Source organism: Herpailurus yagouaroundi, unplaced genomic scaffold (genome assembly GCF_014898765.1).
Source record: "Herpailurus yagouaroundi ecotype Mexico unplaced genomic scaffold, PumYag 192, whole genome shotgun sequence".
NCBI classification, from domain to species: Eukaryota; Metazoa; Chordata; class Mammalia; order Carnivora; family Felidae; genus Herpailurus; species Herpailurus yagouaroundi.
Window position 1 is genome coordinate 566,690 of NW_024412423.1, and position 14,835 is coordinate 581,524.

Sequence of the window (14,835 nt, forward strand, 5' to 3'; positions counted from 1 at the left end):
TGGATTTTGTGATATCCATGGTATTGTTTTTGTTTTTAATTTGAGACTTGTCCTTTCTCGTTCTAAAGAAATGCTTGTTTTCAAACCCAATTTTGTATTTTTCCTAAAGAGGGCCCCCCAGAATTGTTTAAGCTTATAAAAAGGGCCCCTTAAATCCTGAGTCTGCCCCTGCCTGCAAGCATCTGTGAGTCAGGAGAATAAGCAGAAGCTTCCAGGAAGAAGTGGGAGGGGAGTTTTTGATAGGGATCAGATACAGCTGAAGGCCTTTGAGGAAAAAGAAGTTATTTGGTGGACGAGGGTGATGCCAGACCTGTCATCGCCTCATGGCATTGAGGGCAGTGCTACTGTTCTGGCTGCCTCCGGGCTCGGCTGCCGGTGTGGCTCTCCCTCACCCTCACTCTCTGCCCTGCTCCCAGGTCTTCTTGTGGGCACCCTGGACGTGGTGTTGGACTCCAGTGCCCGCGTGGCCCCTTATCGAATCCTGCACCAGACCCAGGACTCCCAGGTCTACTGGACAGTGGCATGTGGTAGGTGCCTTGAATCACAAGGGATGCTGGACAGGGCCTGCCCTAGATAAGCAAGGTGGGCCCCCCAGCAGGGAGGGGACCCAGCCTGCATTCCTGGACTGGATATTGCCTCCAGAGAACCTGGTGCTACCCTTCGTTCAGACCACACAGCCCACACAGCCTGCGTCCAGCTTAGGAAGGCAGCTCAGAGGTTCACAGGTGCCCTGTAGTGCTTTGAGATTGTGGACATTGGTGGGAACGTGCATGTGCGGAGCAGTGAAAAATTGAAGTTACCCAACACACAGGATGCCTGCTGAGGGGGAACAAGAACAAGCCATCTTTCTTTTTTTTTAATTTTTTTTTAACGTGTATTCATTTTTGAGAGAGAAAGACAGAGCATGAGTGGGGAAGGGGCAGAGAGGGGGAGACACAGAATCTGAAGCAGGCTCCAGGCTCTGAGCTGTCAGCACAGAGCCCGACTCGGGGCTCGAACTCATCAACTGCGAGATCATGACCTGAGCCGAAGTCGGACACCCAACCGACTGAGTCACCCGGGCACCCCCATCTTTGTCTTCTTGTGTCAGCTGTCAAACTGTAAACGAATATCCTTTCTGTAGTCTAAGCACCATACTTTGCGCTTTTTTGTGTTGTTTGTTGGTGACTTTGTTTCAAATCGCCCCCTGGGACACCTGGGTGGCTCTTTGGTTGAGCATCAATTCTTGCTTCCTGCTCCGATCATGATCTCACAGTTCCTGGGATCAAGCCCTGCTTGGGATTCTCTCTTTCTCCCTCTCTCACTGCCCCTCCCCTGCATGGGTGTGCTCTCTCGCTCAAAATAAATAAACTTTAAAAGTAAATAAATTGGGGTGCCTGGGTGGCTCAGTCAGTGAAGTGTCCAACTTCAGCTCAAGTCATGATCTCAGTTTGTGGGTTCGAGCCCCGCATTGGGCTCTGTGCTGACAGCTCGGAGCCTGGAGCCTGCTTCAGAGTTTGTGTCTCCTTTTCTCTCCCTGCTCGTGCTCTCTCTCTCTCTGTCTCTCTCTCAAAAATTAATAAACATAAAAAATTGTTTGAATAAATAAAATACAAATAAATAAAGTGGACCCAAATGTAATGCCAAGGTGCTGGCTGGGTTCCTAAGCACAAAAAGTGTGATGTGCCTCATAGAGAAAGTAGGTGTGTTAGAGAAGCTTCATTCAGGCATGTGTTACAGACAGAGCTGCTAGCCATGAGTTCCACGTTAGGGAATTAATATATATTAAATAGGGTGCCTTTAATCAGAGAGCCACATAAAACAAAGTCATGTATTGATTGGTTGATGAAAATGTTGTGACCACAGGTTTACAGGAGCTTAGCCTTCCCTGTAGCTCCCCTGGGGTCAGTATTGTTCATGAGACTTTACAGAAGTAGCTGCCGTGAATAATGGGATGGGCAGTAGTCATCCACCTGGGAGGAGACACGCTCAGCCCTCCCGAGAGTCTGGGAGGAGGTCCTCTTTCAGTGGGTACCAACCCAGCTGAGGTCACTGGGATACATTAACGGTCACAGCCAGCACTCAGACAGCACACGCAGCAGGCCAGGCACTTATGTGAACCTCCCAAAAACTCGAGAAGGTGAAACTGTTTTTTGTGAGTTTTTTTTTTCCTTTATTTTGAAGATGAGGAGACTGTGGCACAGCGAGGGTTAGGAGGCCTGAGAAAGGATAAGAGCGTTCACAGCTGAGACCCCTTCTTCCAAAGTCATCTTCCTCCCTGGCACCTGAACAGAGGTGCCCTTTCCCCTGTGTAGGAATCAACAAAGGCTTCAAAGTCTGGGATGGCCCAAGGCCAGGTGGGGGCGAATTGGGACCCCTGCTCTCCTGGTTCCAGAGTCTGCCTGAGAGAGGGGCTTCCTATCAGGTGGGACCCAGGGAGGTTGTCCTGTGCCTGAGCTGCAAGGAGACACGTTACTCTAAAATGGGCCTTTGTGGAGGCCTCTGGGTTAAGCATCTGACTCTTGATTTCAGCTCAGGTCATGATCTCACGGTTGGTGGGTTTGAGCCCTGAATCGGTCTCTGTTTTGAGGATACAGAGCCTGACTGGGATTCTCTCTCCCTCTGTCCCCCTCCCCCCCCGCCGCCCCCCCCCCCCCCCCCCCCCCCCACCCACCAGCTCTCACTCTCACCCCCCCTCTCTCCAAATCAAAAAAACTTTAAATAAATAAAACTTTAAAATAAAGAAATGAAATGGGTCCTTTGGGCCCCTGGTTGGCCCAGTCAGTTAAGCGTCCAACTTCGGCTCAGGTCATGATCTCTCAGTTTATGAGTCGGAGCCCCACGTCAGTCTCTGTGCTGACAGCTCAGAGCCTGGAGCCTGCTTCTGATTCTGTATCTCCCTGTCTCTCTGCCCCTCTCCTGCTCATGCTCTCTCTCTCTCTTTCTCAAAAATAAATAAATACTTTAAAAGAATATTTTAGGGGCACCTGGGTGGCTCAGTCGTTTGAGCGTCCAACTTCAGCTCAGGTCATGATCTCACGGTCCGTGAGTTCCAGCCCCGCGTTGGGCTCTGTGCTGACAGCTCAAAGCCTGAAACCTGTTTCACATTCTGTGTCTCCCTCTCTCTCTCTGATCCTCCCCTGTTCATGCTCTGTCTCTGTCTCAAAAATAAATAAATGTTAAGAAAAAAATTTTTTTAATTTTTTTAATAAAATGGGCCCTTGAGATTTTCCCTTGTCTCAGCAATGTTCCTTCTCAGCAGATGAGGAAGAGACAATCCATGGCAGTGAGAGGAAGGCCATGCTTGTGGCAGTGTGGGAACTAGCAGGGCCTGGTGCTGGGGAGCCTTAGTCTTTAGCCTCAGGCCACACACTGACCTACTCCTGCTTCTACCACACCCCCCAAGCCTGCTCTGACCTCTGCTGTGCCTCCCTCCTTCCTCTTCAGCTCTGCAAAACCAGACACGGTCATGCTGACACCTGCCCAGTGAATCCTGACTCCTTAGCTTTCCATTAAAGGACTTTTGGGGCCAGCCTGCCTCCATTTCTGTCCTTCCCTCATCTCACAACTGGCCTTCAGCCAGACCAGACACACCTGTCCTGGCCAATGTGTAGTGTCCCCCCCCACATCCACCTAACCTTGCACTCTGTTGAGAACCCGCCCAGTGTCAGCTCCTATGGAAAACCAGATTCCCCAGACCCAGGTATCCACTTTTTCCTTCTTGCTACTCCAGACTCACCATGTTTGGGGTACTTTTATCAGCACTTTCACACTAAGGGCTCACTGGCTCTTACCCTAGACTGGCAGCTCCCTAAGGGCAAGGGTAGAGTCTGAGCAACCAGTCAGCCTGGGCTAGGACCATGGTTTGGTCACATCTCAGCTGTGTGACACTGGGCAACTCACTTAACCTCTCTGTGCCTCACCTCCATCCTATAAAACAAAAATAATGGTACTGTCTCCAAGGTTCTCTAAGAAGAAAATAAGATATTCCATGAGAAGTTCTGAAAACAGAAGTAGCACTTAATAATGATTAGCTATCTTTTTTATTCTCTGAACCTAACATAAAGATGGCATAGTTTGTGTTTACTTAGTGCTAAGGGAAGATTGAGTTACTTCTAACTGATAATTCTTTTGAATGCACATAGGTAAATATTTATACTCAAAGTGCAGACAGATCCACACAGTGGACAGTGTGGACAAGATTTCTTCTGTTTGAGGTTGCCAGGAATGTGTGCATGAAAGACAATGACTCTAGAGCTGTATCACTTGCGAATTTAACTTCAAAATTCAAATACAGGTTCTTGGCAAAAAGAGAGAGAGAGAGAAAGAGAAATCCCTTCTCCTACCAACAAGACCTTGGCCTCTGTGCACCAGGGAAAGGAGGCCATAAAAGAAGTCCAAAGGAAAAACGAGGGGAGAAGAAGGAAATTGTGGGTGGAATTATGCCTGTAATTTTGATGGTCTGTTGTGACTCACTGACAGTTGTAGGAATCTGGGTTTAATTGCCTTCACGTGGGCATCTTCACACTGGCCCACGGGAGAGGGGAAGGGTCTTAGCTCAGTATTGATTGCTAGAGTAGTGAACTCCTTGGGTAAATGTAAAGGAACAATCAACCTTAACCAAGACCAGCTGGGTTGTGACATGTCCCAGAGCAATCAGTGAGCGAGATGCCTGGGACAGAGTTGATGGTAGGGACCAACTTGGCCTGGCCAGGGCAGGGTCAGGATTGAGTCTTCAGCTGGTGGAAGGTTGTTGATAGGTAGGGAAGGATGGGTGGCAGAGAATCAGGCACCCAGCAAAAATTGGACTTGGGTCTTTACTCAGGCTCCCTCCATGCCTAATCTGTGGGCCTTACCACGGGCACTCACAGTCCATAAACTGATCCGCTGAGAAGGATGCAGGGCTTTCACTCTTCTGGTGTTCATTCGTTCAGAAAACGGTTCCTGAGGGGCGCTCCTGAGGGGCGCCTGGGTGGCTCAGTCGGTTAAGCATCCAACCCTTGGTTTCAGCTCAGGTCATGATCTCACGGTTTCATGAGTTTGAGCCCCGTGTCAGGCTCTGTACCAACAGTGCAGAGCCTGCTTGGGATTCTCTCCCTCCCTCCCTCTCTGACCCTTCCCTGCTTGCACACGTGCCCCTCTCTCTTTCTCCAAATAAATCAAATTTAAAATCTTAAAAAAAGAAAAGAGAAAGAAAGCAGTTCTTGAGTGAAATTCCCTGCCAGGCACAGGCAAAATCCCAAAGAGGTAGGGGAAGCCAGGCAGAGACCCCTGTCATCCCTTTGCTTCCCCTCCCAGTTCCTTCAGTTGGGGAGAGGGGGCAGAGAAAACAGCTGCCCCACCCTTCAGGAGCGGCATTAAAACTGCCCTAAGTTTTTCCATTACCACTGGAGCTGCTGTGCCCTCCAGAACCCTTCCCTGAGGAGAGAAGGGACTACCTCCTAGGCGGGCTGAAACTGGGGACTAGCCAGAAGCTGCAGGGGTCAGGAGGGGGCAGGAGAAGGGCTTGGGTGTGAACAGTGGTGGTGAGGAGGACCTTGCAGGCAAAGGCCTGGGTGGGTGCCTCTGGCTTCAGAGAGAGCAGGCGAGAGCCTCTGGCTTGCCCCACAGAAGACCAGCTGGCCAGGGGCCTGGAGTCCTACAGGAAGCTCCATCCAGCTGCCATCTGTGGACACCTGAATGCTCCTGAAACTGCTGGCACTTACAAGTCTGACTGTCTGGTCAATCACCTATATATCAAAGACCACATCAAGTCCTTTTATCTGGAAGGGAAATCTTTACAACTAAGCAAACCTGCAGATCTATAGACTATTTCTGGAAGGGCATGTAGGAAGCTAGTGGTGACTCTTACTTGGTGTTAGGGGAAATGGAGGCTTTATGTTCCACATGACTCTCTACAATTCTGCCTGAACCATTTTTCGTGTTCATGACTACTGTTATGTATGTAAAGTTGTGGGGTTTTTTTAATGTTTATTTAATTTTGAGGGAGAGACAGAGTGAGGACAGGGGAAGGGCAGAGAGAGAGGGAGACACAGAATCCAAAGCAGGCTTCAGTCTCTGAGCTGTCAGCCCAGAGCCTAATGTGGGGCTCGAACTCACGACCCACGAGATCATGACTTAAGCCAAAGTTGGGCACTTAACTGACTGAGCCACCCAGGCACCCTTGTACGTAAAGTTTAACTAGGAAAAGAGTTAGCAGCCTGAAGATTGGAGTCTTTTGGATATAGCAAATTAGGTCATCTGTTTTAGTCTCTGAATTTATGGTTAAGGCCTGGTGATTTTAATGATTTTCCTCTTTTTTACTCCACCAAACCTTCCTTAGGTTCTTCCCGCAAAGAGATCACAAAGCACTGGGAATGGCTGGAAAATAACTTACTCCAGACGCTGTCCATCTTTGACAATGAGGAAGATATCACCACCTTCGTCAAGGGCAAGATACACGTAAGGTTCAACTTCCACCACTGGCTCCTGCTCCTGCTCTGGGCTGGCAGGTTCACCTGTATCATCTTATTTAACCTCCAAACAGTGTGGTTAGGTCTTCTCTCTGTTTACTAGAAATGGAAGGCAGTGTTCACTCCTGTTCTCTCAGTCTTGAAAGGGGCATTTGAACTTGCCACACAGGTCCCTGCTTCTCCCGGCCAGCTGCAGGAGTCTGACCAAGCTTAGCTGGGAGTTTCCATTCCCCACAAAGGAGCAGCTCTCATGGCCAATGCCTTGGCCACCGTAACAGGAAGAAGATGGAAGTGATAGAATAGTTGGAGGCATGTCTCATTTACAAAACGAACACTACTTAAAAATGTGTGCACCCTCTGACCCAGTGATTCCCTTCCTTGGAATTTACCATATGGTGTCATCATACGTGCAGAATAACACATACTCTGCAGCACTGTCAGCAGAAAGACTGGAAACGGCACCTTCCAGCCTATGGTAGGAGGGGAAGCAGCTGCTATCTGTTCTGCAAAATGAGAGCAGTACTTCTTGCTAGCGTAGCATTTATGGAGTACCGTACTGAGCGCTTTATGTCAGGACTGGTTAGGTCCTGACTGGTTATGACATATGACTGGTTAGGTCATATATGTTATACTTAGTGGAATATGCATAAAAACTGATGCAATGATAGTTGGGTTGTTTCCTTTTCCAGGGGGGCAGTTAACACTGTAAGGAACATCTACCTAAGCGCATGCTCATGTGTGTCTTCTTTTTGTTCAGTTATTTTGCCTTCAGTTAGATTTCTTGGGGGTTCTTACTGAGTCAAAGTTTCGCGGTGCATAGTTGCTTTGAGCAGGCCCTGTGACTTCTTTATGCCAGAACTTTCCAGACCTGGGCAGATGACACCAATAGTTCCTCGGCTCTTCCCCGTGTGCTTTGGGGTTCAGAGTAAGACCTGCATTGCCTTTCTAGCTGCACGAAGAAAGGCAAGGAGGGCAGAGGCAAGTCTCTATTCTCCTAATGAGCAAGCTGGGCAATAATAATAATAATAATAATAATGACTGGCTCAGTCGGTAGAGCACCCGACTCTTGATCCCTTGGGGATGTGAGTTCAAGCTCTACATTGTGAGTGGAGCTTAACTTAATAATAATAATGGAGGCACCTGGGTGGCTCTTGTTGGCTAAGCATCCAGCTCTTGGTTTCATCTCACATCATGATCTCTCAGTTTCGTGGGTTTGAGCCCTGTATTAAACTCTGTGCTGGCAGTGCAGAGCCTGCTTGGGATTCTCTCTCTCCCTCCCTGTCTCTCTGCCCCTTCCCAACTCATGCTATCTCTGTATCTCTCAAAAGTAAATAAATAAGCTTAAAAATAAGAATATTGATGATGATGAAGCAGCAACATTATTAAATGTTTCTTCCATGCCAGACCCAAACAAACTAACCAACAAAACAGAACAAAATTTCTCAATGACTCATGGGTTAAAGAAGAAATGCATATTAAAAAATACTGGGGCGCCTAGGTGGCACAGTCGGTTAAGCGTCCGACTTCAGCCAGGTCACGATCTCGCGGTCCGTGAGTTCGAGCCCCGCGTCAGGCTCTGGGCTGATGGCTCAGAGCCTGGAGCCTGTTTCCAATTCTGTGTCTCCCTCTCTCTCTGCCCCTCCCCCGTTCATGCTCTGTCTCTCTTTGTCCCAAAAATAAATAAATGTTGAAAAAAAAAATTAAAAAAAAAATATTTAGAACTCGGGTGCCTGGGTAGCTCAGCCGATTAAGCATCAGATTCTTCATCTCAGCTCAGGTCTTGATCTCAGAGTGGTGAGTTCAGGCCCCCACACTGGACTTCACACTGGGTATGGAGCCTACTTAAGAAATTTTTTAAAAAAGAAAATACTTAGAACTGAATGATTGTCAAAATACTGCATATCCGAATTTGTGGACTGCAGCAAAAACAGTACACAGAACATCTGAAGCCTTAAATCTTACGAGAAGAAAAAGAAAAGGTGGAAACTAATGAGCCAGGCATCCAGTTCAGTAAGTTAGCATTTCTGACTCCAGAAATCAGGAAATTTGAAGGAAATCACAAAGGGCAGAAGTTAACTGCATAGGAAACAAAGGAACAATGCAGAAAGGCAACACTTCCTGAAAACCAGCTAAGACATAAACCTGTGGCAAAAGGGATCCAGGACCAAAGCTAGAAACCTCAAATAAGCAATGAAAAGAATGAAATATGAGAACCATCTATAAAAAAGCAGAGTTGGTTTTTTTTATTTTTTGTAATGTTTATTTTTAAGAGAGAGACAGCACGAGTAGGGGAGCAGCACACACACACACACACAGACACACACACACAGACACACACACACAATCTAAAGCAGGCTCTAGGCTCTGAGCTGTCAGCACAGAGCCCAATGCAGTCTTGAACTCTCAAATCATGAGGTCATGACCTGAGCCAAAGTTGGACAGACACTCAACCGACTGAGCCATCCAGGTGCCCCTAAAAAAGCAGAGTTTTAAAAAGGAGAGAGAAATACCCTAAAAAGCTTTAAGCCAACCAATTCAGGAGTTTAGGGGTGTCTGGGTAGCTCAGTCAGTTGAGCGTCTGACTCTTGGTTTCAGCTCAGGTCATGATCCCAGGGTCATGGGATTGAGGCCCCCCCCCCCCCCCCCCATATCGGGCTCTGTACTGACAGCACCAAGCCTGCTTGGGATTCTCCCCCTCCCTGTTCCCGTGCACGTGCACACATGCGCACGCTCTCTCTCTCAGAAAATAAAAAAAGAAGAAGAAATGTTTATCTTTAAAGTCACTACTTCAAGCCAGCCATGCTAGAAGTATTATTAGCTCAGGGAGTTGAGGGCATCTGCCTGGGGTCTGTCTGTCCAACCGTGTGCCCCAGCCTTGCCCACTGGGCCTCCCATGCTTGTGGCCCTGGGGCCAGTGAATGAGAGTCCTGGGTCCCACTGCCTGGGTTCCCTGGGGCCACAGAAACCCCTGGGCAGGCCAGGAGTCAGTTCCCTTGTCCTCCTCCAGGGCATCATCGCAGAAGAGAACAAGAACCTGCAGCCCCAGGGAGACGAGGACCCCGGAAAGTTCAAGGAGGCCGAGCTGAAGATGCGGAAGCAGTTTGGGATGCCAGAGGGGGAGAAGTTGGTCAACTACTACTCCTGCAGCTACTGGAAAGGTCGCGTGCCCCGGCAGGGCTGGCTCTACCTGACCGTCAACCACCTGTGCTTCTACTCGTTCCTGCTGGGGAAGGAAGGTGAGTGCAGCAGGCAGGCCCCTCATCCTCAGCTTCTCTCCCCACTGCCTCCCCACCCCAGAAAACTCACCACCTCTCCAGACCGCTCGGGTTCCTGAGTGCCTTCCTTCCTCTCGGCCCCCAGATACTCTGTCCCCACACACACACCAGAGGATCTCCCCGAAACCCAGTGCACCTCACCGGCTCTTGGTAGGGAGGCCCAGACTCGAGCTAGGTCTGCACCTGGCTCTTGGGGGCTCCCCATCCCACCTCCATCCATCGACGTGGTTCCTCACAGAGTGACTGCACGGGGGCTCCCTTCTCTCCTTTAAGTGGAATATCCAAGGGCACCTGCCATCCCTGAGTGGCTCTGGGTTATGGGGTGCCTTGTTGCTGCAGGACCCTCCCTGCCTCCGGACACAAGGCTGGCGCCCTCTGCTGCTACATCACCCCAGGAAAGAGCTCCCAGGGCTCCAGCCCTCCTGAGCCCAGCAAGGCCTTGTCCCACCAGGCACACATCTGACACACCCTTCCACCTGCCCTTCTTCCCTCTCCACCCCGCCCCTCCCACCTCCTCACCAGGCAGGGGTCAACGTCCCCTCTGTCAGCACACTCCCACTAGGTGGGCTTCTCTGGACCAGGGTCTCAGCTCACTTCCGATGTTCATCTGTGTTACCCTTCAATCATTTGTGGGACACATAGTCACCCCAGATATTCTTGGGGCCGGTCCCTCCATGTGGATCACATGTCCCAGCACAACCAGGCTCAGGCATGGGGGACACACAGTCAGTGATTCCCTCGGGGACACACAGTCAGTGATTCCCTGGGGAGCGGCTGTCCCAGTGGGTGCACGTGCTGTCCAGCCCTCCGGCCCGTCTGACCCACTGGTGTATCTGTCCTGCGGGCATGCAGTGAGCCTTGTGGTGCAATGGGTAGACGTCACAAGGCTGGAGAAGAATGCCACACTGCTCTTCCCCGAGAGCATCCGTGTGGACACCCGGGACCAGGAGCTCTTCTTTTCCATGTTCCTGAACATCGGTGAGACCTTCAAGCTCATGGAGCAGCTGGCCAACCTGGCCATGCGGCAGCTGCTGGACAGTGAGGGCTTCCTGGAGGACAAGGCACTGCCCCGGCCTTCCCGGCCACACAGGAACATCTCGGCTCTGAAGCGGTGAGTGGCCCTCTGGGGTGGGAGGGACCTGCCCCCCTCTCGGGGTGTATTTGGGACAGGAGGACACCATGAGGTCCACAGAGGTGCCATCCAAAAATAGCTACTACTAACCACAAAGAGTTACTTCTCAAAGCCCTGTGAGGTGGAGGGGCTCGTATGCTGGCGATTGGTAGACAGTAATGATGGCTGGCCCTCCTCCCCGGAGCACTACCGTTGTGTTCCTCAATTGTAGCTGCGAACCTGCATGACTGGCCGGGAGCTCAGGGGTTCCCGGATTCATACCTGTGTACCAAGACCTCATCCCCGCCTGGCTGTTTCCTGGGTTGCCCCCAGAGACCATGGCCTTGGCCCAGACCGTGAGGTACACCTTCAGGACCAGCATGTCCATCCAAGGATGTCACTCTCCATATGTGAGTGATGGGGTTGCTGCTGGAACCTTCCAGAAAGGAAACAAGCAGGGCCAGGACTTGACACTGTCCATCAGGGTATGCCTGCCAGGCCTTGCTCAGGCTGCTGGCAGCCCCCTCTCCCCCGGGGGGGGCTCAGGAGAAAGATATTTCCAAGGAAAGAGCCACCAAAGGGGCCAGGACCAGGGTGCCAGGCAGCCACTTCACATGGCCATCAGATAAGTGAGCATACCCTTGCATTCATCAATAGGACATCTTGGGGAGTCCTCCTCTGGGTGTTTGGGTGGGGCTGGGTGTTCCCTGGCAGAAGTAGCAGCCTTGGGGCAGAGGCATGCAGGGCAGGTGTGGGGAACCCCCGGGCACTGGGGCCCTGTCCATCCTCAGCACTGAGCAAGCGACATGTGAAGCCCTGTCAAGCTGTGGGTGTCCTCCAGAGCCCTTGCGGCCCAAAGGCACACTGTGTGCTGCATACATGTCCTCTGCTGGTCATGCAGATGTCTCCCGTGGTACATGGCCATCTGCTGTGTGTGTTTTATTGAATTCCAAGTTCCCTGGGGCATGACCCCAAAGAGCCCAATCCCGTGTGGAAACCAAGGCTCTGAGGTCCCCTTGCGGGCATATTGTGTCCTCACTCTTATCTCCTTTCCTCCACCCCACCTTGGTTTCCCAGAGACCTGGATGCCCGAGCCAAGAACGAGTGCTACCGGGCCACGTTCCGGCTGCCCAGGGACGAGCGCCTGGATGGCCACACAGGCTGTACGCTGTGGACCCCGTTCAACAAACTGCACATCCCTGGCCAGATGTTCATCTCCAGCAACTACATCTGCTTTGCCAGCAAAGAGGAGGACGCATGCCACCTCATCATACCCCTCCGGGAGGTGAGCCCCCAGTGCCATGCCAGCTCCACGACATCTGGTGGCGGGCCTGTGGAGGGTACAGAGCAAGTCAGCAACTTCCCTGAGCCCCTGCACTGGGGCCAGGCCCCTCCAGCTGCCAGGTTCCCTCAGGGACCCCCTTGACTGCTGGGGAGCAGGGTGGGGTTTGGCATGCCAGAAGCACTCACACTGGGACATGAGGTAACTTCAGGAAAGTCCTGTGCCTCTCCAGTCAAATCCCAGTGGTGTCCAGCAGGTGAGTGTCCCCAAGTCCTGCCTTCCTGGCCCTGCACTTGGACTTGAGCAAAGTCCTGTCTTGGCTGGGCTTGGAGGACTCTGGACCCTCACCAACCCCACCATGTCACTCTTGGAGGCCATCTACTGTTCCTCTCCCAACACTTGCCTTGGCTGTGACTCTGGCTCCAGCAGGGCTGGAAGTCCACTGTCACCTGTCAGGGATGGGGGCAGCTCTCACCTGTCACAGATAAGGGTCAGCTTTCACCTGTCAGGGATGGGACAGCTCTCACCTGTCGGAAGTGTTTTTTCTCAGGTCTCTTAGGCTTCCACAGGGACCTTGAAGGCAAGGCCATTTGTTCTGTGCTGCTGTGAAGGGTGTAGAAAGTGAGGGAGAGGGCCCCTGCCCAGATGGAAAGCACTGACCCCACAGTCACAGCAGGTTCCCAGGCCTCCTCTTCCTCATGGCCCAGCAGAACAGGCGGGCTGTTCAACTCTATGAAGCCCAGTAAGGATCTTCAGTTATAACTCAAATCACAGTATCTTGATTTTATTAAAAACCCAGAACAGTGACACCTCCCTGCATTTGTACAACGCACTCAAACTGTAGGTGCAGCTATGAGCAGGGGTGGGTGGTTCTACGTGCCGCCTCGTTTCCCCAAGGGAAGTCAGAGGCAAAGGACTCAAAAGAGCCAGAAGCTCAAGGCTCAGGTAGCCCCTAACCCCATGTTCCGTTTTTGCACTGGGCCCGTGAGTCTATCCTGGGCGCTGTGCTGACCTGGCCCTGAGACCTGGGGTGGGTGCAGAGGTCTCCTTAGGCCTCAGCTGTATTTCTCCTGATGATCCTACCTTTTTTTTCTTTTTTAAGTTTTACTTTTTTTTTTTTTAATTTTTTTTTTCAACGTTTTTATTTATTTTTGGGACAGAGAGAGACAGAGCATGAACGGGGGAGGGGCAGAGAGAGAGGGAGACACAGAATCGGAAACAGGCTCCAGGCTCCGAGCCATCAGCCCAGAGCCTGACGCGGGGCTCGAACTCACGGACCGCGAGATCGTGACCTGGCTGAAGTCGGACGCTTAACCGACTGCGCCACCCAGGCGCCCCTAAGTTTTACTTTTTATTTTGAAAGAGAGAAACAGAATCCCAAGCAGGTTCCACTCTGTCAGTGCAGAGCCTGAGGTGGGCCTCAAAATCATGAGCTATGAAATCATGACCTGAGCTGAAACTGAGAATTGGTCTGTTAACTGAGCCACCCAGACACCCCTGATCCTGCCATTTCTGATGGCAGAGAGCTCTGGCTGAGGCGGGGGCAGACTGTCTGGGGCTCTTGGGATGGGACTGGCCCCACAGCTAGTCTGGACAGACCCGGCCTGGTGCTGATGATCCTCCTTGCACCCACCAGGGCACTTCACAGGGCCTTCCACTCAGAGCATGCTGTGTGCCCACACCCAGTAGGCTCTTGACTCTGCACCCACCCTCCAAACATGCTCTTCCTGTTGCAGCCTTGGGAAGCAGCATTCCGTCCATCCGTCCATCTGCTCAGCTCAGAAGCAGGAGCCGTCCTTGCTCCTGACCTGGCCTTGTTCCCGCATCCCAACCATGGCACGTCCCTTCCTCTCCACAGCCACCTCCTCAGGAGGGTGCTGCCTGCACTGAACCCCATTAGTCCCCTCCTCCCACAGCATGTCAGTGCCCTGCCCCGGCTCGTCCAGCATCTCCTGTGATTAGAAGAGTCCCCAGCTGCCTGCTGTGACCTGTGGACCTTTAGTGAACCATTCACTCCTTTTTAGGTCTTAGCTTACATGCATGCAGATGTGCTCACACACACAAACACACACTCATATGCATCTGCACACATACTTATCCACATATACACACACCATACACACACCCACATGCATCTGCACATATACCACACACACGCACACGCTCACACACATCTTGCACGCATGTAGATACATGTACACATTACCACCCCTATATGCATTCATGCACATACCTACACACACATACATGCATAAATACACACCATAACACATGTGTGCACTCCTACACGTACATTTGCACACATACATACACATGCACACATAATACACACTCACACATCCCTCTCGTCCTCACTCTTGCCCCAGCTTCTCCAGCCTTTCCTTGTTTGTCAAGCTGGTCCCATCCCTTCCTCAGGGTGTTCGCTGGGAATTCTGCCCTGATGTCTGCCCCAGTTCCTCCCCTGGCTCTACCAGTTCTCAACCTCAGTTGCTACCTCCCTGTACCTCCCTGGAGGTGCCTTCGGCACGAAGCAGCCTGATGGAGTCCTAGCTCACCCTTCGGTCCCTACTCACCTGTGAGAACTATGCTTCGCCTACATGTCCATAGTCCAGCCCCTGGGCTGCAGGCTCTGCAGAGGCATCCCTTCAAAGTCCTTTTTGCACCTTCCACACCTGTGATGCTCTGTCCACACGCCTCAAGGTCAGAGCTGGACCCAGGACACACTGTCAGCAAGTG

General features: G+C 51.5%; 1 protein-coding gene across 2 annotated transcripts in view; it reads left to right on the forward strand.

Annotated features, from left to right (window-relative positions):
• The first annotated feature begins 286 nt into the window (after positions 1-286).
• Positions 287-14,835, forward strand: part of TBC1D9B (TBC1 domain family member 9B) — a 44,715-nt gene continuing 30,166 nt past the window's right edge. For both annotated transcript variants that reach the window (XM_040444180.1, XM_040444181.1), the window contains exons 1-5: positions 287-527; positions 6,302-6,420; positions 9,439-9,667; positions 10,559-10,817; positions 11,895-12,102. In XM_040444180.1, the coding sequence (XP_040300114.1) occupies positions 302-527; positions 6,302-6,420; positions 9,439-9,667; positions 10,559-10,817; positions 11,895-12,102 (1,041 nt within the window). In that variant the 5' untranslated portion in view covers positions 287-301. The remainder of the gene's footprint in view (positions 528-6,301; positions 6,421-9,438; positions 9,668-10,558; positions 10,818-11,894; positions 12,103-14,835) is intronic.